Source organism: Macrotis lagotis, chromosome 1 (genome assembly GCF_037893015.1).
Source record: "Macrotis lagotis isolate mMagLag1 chromosome 1, bilby.v1.9.chrom.fasta, whole genome shotgun sequence".
NCBI classification, from domain to species: domain Eukaryota; kingdom Metazoa; phylum Chordata; class Mammalia; order Peramelemorphia; family Peramelidae; genus Macrotis; species Macrotis lagotis.
Genome location: NC_133658.1, coordinates 919,961,384 through 919,966,964, shown reverse-complemented (window position 1 = coordinate 919,966,964; position 5,581 = coordinate 919,961,384). Strand labels below are relative to the sequence as shown.

At 36.6% G+C, this 5,581-nt stretch overlaps 1 protein-coding gene across 1 annotated transcript; it reads right to left on the bottom strand.

Moving 5' to 3' along the window:
• LOC141509253 (olfactory receptor 14A16-like) lies at window positions 1-936 on the bottom strand. The gene has a single exon (XM_074218652.1). It carries the CDS (start codon window positions 934-936, stop codon window positions 1-3), a length of 936 nt encoding a protein of 311 aa, XP_074074753.1.
• Window positions 937-5,581: the final 4,645 nt, after the last annotated feature.

The following is a 5,581-nucleotide window of genomic DNA, read 5'->3' as shown; positions in this document are numbered from 1 at the left end:
TTACCAAAAACAAGGAAACTCTTGCCTCACTAACTTTGTCAGAGCTGCCTTCATGTCCTTGTTTCTCAAACTGTAAATGGCAGGATTCAGTGTGGGGGGCACCACAACATAGAACACAGACACCAAGAGGTCAAGCACAGAAGGGGTGTCAGAGGTTGGTTTTAAGTGAGCAACAAAAGCAGTTGTTAAAAATACAGTGGTCACGATGAGGTGGGGCAGGCATGTGAAGAATACTTTGGACCTGCCTTCTGTGGATGGCATCTTTAGAACAGTGGAGAAGATGTAGACATAAGAAGTAATAATAAAGAGAAAACATCCCAAACACAAAATGGAAAATACAATTATGGTTCCAAGTTCAGCAGTATTTGACTGTGAACAAGAGAGTTTGAGCAGATGAGGGATCTCACAGAAGAATTGGCCAAGCTCATTGCCTTTACAGAAGGGTTCAGAGAAAGTGCTGGCTGTGTGTGTGATGCTAGCAAGGTTTCCACTAACCCAAGAACCCACTGCCATCTGCATACAGGCTTCTTTGCTCATAAGAGTCTCATAATGAAGGGGTTGACAAATGGCCACATATCGGTCATAGGACATCACTGTCAGCACAGCTAGCTCAACACAGACAAACATAACGATGCAATAAATCTGTATAACACATTCAGGAATGGAGATAGAGTTTCTGTGGGTCAAGGAGATGAGGATGGACTTGGGTACTGTAACGGAAATATAGCACATATCTATGAAAGACAAATGCCTCAGAAAGAAGTACATGGGAGTCTGAAGGTGTTGGTCCATAGTAATGACAAGAATAATGAGTAGATTCCCCATCAGGGCTGCCAGATAAATCACAAGGAATAGCACAGCATGTAAGATCTGCATCTCCCAGACATCAGAGAAGCTCATGAGGAGGAAGTTGGTGATGAATGTTTGATTGGCCATTGCCTTCCTAGAGACATAGAAGAAATAATGGGAAGGGTTCAAGGACACATTAAAACATAGTTCTGTATTCTAAGGGAAAGCACTGAAAGGGAGAACAGTCACTTGGTTAATCTTTGATGACCTTTTCTATTCTTATGAGTTTCTGACTGGATACAGGAGTCAATCATCCTCTGAGTAAATATCTAGCTGAAGATGTAAGGTGCTGTTTCAGTAGCTGTGCTACAGTCAAGTTCATTCTTATTTCAGAAGTCCTTTGAATAAATGAGCAATAATTAAGTTAGAGAAACCCTGTAGATGGTAGTTTAAAAGATTTGCAAGATCAGATCTTCAAATGGGGGAAAAAAGAGATTGGAACAATCGAGATGTTGCAAACCTGTTGGTCTGCACAGATAGAGTGATTGGAGCATGCAGAGAACTGACATTTTGCATTCTTTGAAAGAGTCCATCTGTTCCATATTGTATTAAGCTCTAATCTATACAGAGTTATAATGGAAAGGCTACAAAAAACATGGAAGGAATCTTGAAAAGAATTCTCATAAATTGAAAATAATTTTTACAGATAAAAAATCATTTAAATATCATTTTAAGATTCAAGGGACAGATTAAATAAAAATGATGGCAATAAAAGAATGAAATAAACATTTATATTGAGTCTATCATGTGTCATACATTATACAGATAGCTGTTTCTTTTTTGCTTCCTTCCTTCCTTCCTTCCTTCCTTCCTTCCTTCCTTCCTTCCTTCCTTCCTTCCTTCCTTCCTTCCTTCCTTCTTTCCTTCCTTCCATTCTTCCATCCCTTCTTCCTTCTCTACAATTATATCTAATCTATTCCTAACTGTGGCAAACAGAGTATGTGATTTCCCAAAATAAAGGCAAATTAGTGTCTGATTTCGCATTTGAATTCTGATCTTTCTGATTTCATGACCAGCTATCACCAATTGCCGCAAGTTTGCATTATGTTACAAGGAATGCTAACGGCTAAGTCTAGGAACAGAAAAACACCAAGTATAGAACAAAGACCTATAATGCCAGCCAGAAGGTAATGTCTGAAAATTTCGAATGCAGTAGTGAAGCCAAGAGGAAGATGTAGGTTTCCTTATAATTCAAAAGCAGGTCAAATGGTGGATCTTGCTAGTCTAGGTGCAATGAAATGATCCACTGGCCCTTCATCTCACATGAAGAATTACAATTCATTATTCCCAGAACATGGAATCTGTATGAGCAACCATGGCAGTCTTCTTCACTGGTCATTTTCCTGAGGTCTGGACAGTCCCTGGGTTTGTGGAAAAGCCACTTCTAATGTGATCTCATTTTAACATCAAATCCACCATGTGGGCCATAGGTATATTGGGAGATGGGGACAGAAGAAGAGAAAAACTCTAAGCAGTTTCATGCCTTACTCTAAATCACCTAAAAACAAAGAGCAGGAGGGATTTGAACTCAGGTTTTGCTTACTACAAGACCAAAACTCAAAGAAATCATAGAGTTTCACAACTGCAAAGGACAACAGAGGATTTTTAATTGGAATCACATAAGTCACTTAGACTATATTTGAACAATTCTACTGCTATCTACTACATCAAGAAACATCCCAATCCATTTCCCCATAGTTTTAATTTATAGAAAGTTTTTTTAGTGGCACCAAGCCCAACATGATCCCTATGGAACCTTGCACTCTTAACTATTGTTTCAAGTTTTTTCATGTGAAACACAGAAAAAGTTAAATCTTTCTTCCACATTCCAAATTTTCTAAAACCTTAACACAGTTCCCATCTCTTCCACTAATATTTCATCAGAGTGTAGAACCCTTCTCCTTTCTTATGGCGTGAACTCTGAGACCTTTACCATTATGAGTTTAATTTTTTGTAAATTAATTAGCTAATTGACATGAAATTTCAAGTGTTTCTTACCAGGGGAGAGAATATCATGGATGAAAGCTCAAAGGCATAAATTCTAGTGGTTTCTTTTCCAGCAATGTGGTGTCACCATGGCTCTTCTAATTTAAACTGGACTGAAATGAAAAAGAAAACATAGGGTAACAATTAAAACTGTCCTCAAGTATCTGAATTTAGTAACATCAATGATTTAACTTGATAGTAGATCTCAGAGGATTGGGAAATGTCACAAGAATAAGAATATGGCCTTAGGTTACAAACTACATTTCCACATTGCACCATGATACTCAAGGACACATATTGAATGAAGCTCCTCCCTAGATAAACTCAAGTAGAGGATGGAAGACAGGCAGAACAATTTTCAACAGGAATGGATTCAATGACATACTATATAACTTTATAATATATTCATATAATTGTTAATTTTTTGATTCTAATTTTCAATTACTTCTGCTAAAATTACTTCATTAAACTGAACTTGTACATTTTCACAATAGAGAACAAACTTGTTCCTTTTGTAAGAAATTTGACTTAATTTACCTTAAGCCTAAATTGATAGAAGAATGATGAATACACAACAATTCTTCAGTTATTTAAAAGGATGGAGAGGGAGAGAAATTCTTTTCAATCTAATTTATGAATCAAAGGTGAGAATGCTTTGAAATCTTGATAGAAATATCTTTAAAAATGTGCATGTATATGTGTATTTGGGTGCTAGTGGTTGTGTGTGAATGTGTTTATAAAAAATGGAAATGTGATGGCTTTAGTTCTCTATGGCTCAAATAGCATTTCTAACAATATGCTTTGAGGATCACTCAAAGAAAGAAAGAATGGAAACATAAATCCTTAAGATTTTCAAAAACTTGGAATATGAGGACAAGATTGTTTCATTTTCGTCTTTGTATCTTCAACACCTAGAATGGAGATGGCACAGAGTAGACTCTTAAATACTGTCTTCTCAATAAAATGTATTCTCTCTCAGTCTAGGGAATATTGCATTTTCCCCTTCCATTTGTAGTACCTAGAACAAAGCCAGGCACATGGGAGTGCTTAAGCAATGTTTATAGATTAATAATCCTCTCAATATTTGACACAGGTAACCATTCACTCATCAAAATATTGCCCAAAAGTCCTTTGCACCAAAGTTTTCCATTAAAAAATTCAGAAATGAGATGGAGGAATGAGGAAGAGTTTTATAGGAGTGGAGGGGATAGTTTTGATGGGTTCGTCAGTGAAACAAAAACACATTATATGAATTATAGCACATTGACTTACCTTAAACCTTGTGGAGTGGTCATGAGGGGAAAATTCAATAAATCAGAAAATGGTTGCCTCTCTATGCCTTCCTCTCACAGGAATAAACACTTCAAAAATGATCAAATTCCCTGCCAAATTTCCCAACTGGAAAAAAGAGACATGCTGCATATTCTGTCACTGAAAAATATAAGATACTGGGCTAACAGAAAACAAAACTTTATCAGACAATTGAGAGGCTAGATAGTGTAGCAGCTAATAAAATGTCTGAAGTATGTATGGCCTGGAACCTGCAAAGGCAATTCATCATCATCATCCCTTGATGCTCAAAGGAAAACCATTGGGTCATCAAGTGGATGAGGTTGCCATATTCTGCCTTGATGAGGGCACTCTTACATTGGAGGGATCAGTTCTGGAAAGTACATGATCAGAGGAAAGTTAATCTCTTGAATCTAGTACAAAGGAGGCTCATGGGATGGAAGACTTTCAGAGCTGGATGGATTTAACCTGGGAAGGCATAAAGATATAGTGAGTAAAGAAGATATTAGCTAATTTCAGGTACTTGGATAGTTATGGAGTGTGGGATAGATTAATTTTATTATTCTATACCTGTGATGTATAGATGGATGATAGAGATAGGCAAATTTAGGTCAGATGAAATGGGAAAAAAAAACTAGCAATAGCAGCAAAAAAACAATATTCTCACAATTATCAAATGGATTTATCCACAGAGATAATGGAATTCCTCAGAGATCATCACTTTTCTTACATTAGAAGGTTCCAAGCAAAAGTTGTCTGGATACCTACTTATCAAGAATGCTATTTTTTACTTTTTATTTTTTTATTTAGGTTTTTGCAAGGCAGTGGGGTTAAGTGGCTTGCCCAAGGCTATACATCTAGCTAATTATAAAGTGTCTGAGGCTGGATTTGAACTCAGGTACTCCTGACTCCAGAGCCAGTGCTCTATCCACTGCACCACCTAGCTGCCCTTAAGAGTGTTATTAAAAGGAATTCTTGGACTTAATGGCCTTTTAGACTTGCAATTCAGATTTTATGAAATCCAGAGTAATGTAGAAAGGATGACCTTGAAATCAGCTTTCTAAGCCTTCCCTTCGGCCTTATTATGATCCAGAAAATCCTTCCCCACCAAGAGTATGCATGCAACTTTATAATTCTTTTATCCCCTGTTCCACAGAGAATCTGGATTAACTGAAAAAATTCAAGAGAAAGTTTTAGCTTCTTAATGTTTTAGCAGGTCAAAATTTACATTTGGAAGAAAGATATCTGAAGAATTCAAAATCATAGGATGTGAGAGAGGGAAGGAATTCTAGCATTTTAACATCTTTCTCTCTCAGTATATTATGAGCCTTAATAAGTCAGTTAAACCATATTAGTCTCAATGACCTCATCCATAAAATGTATATAATATTAGCACCTACCTCCAAGTGTTGCTGTGGGGATTAAATAAAATGTTTTGTATGTTTTGTTTTGTAAC

What these genes read in the sequence shown, in the direction of transcription:
- LOC141509253 (XM_074218652.1), bottom strand. Translation starts at nt 936, where the DNA reads ATGGCCAATCAAACATTCATCACCAACTTCCTCCTCATGAGCTTCTCT.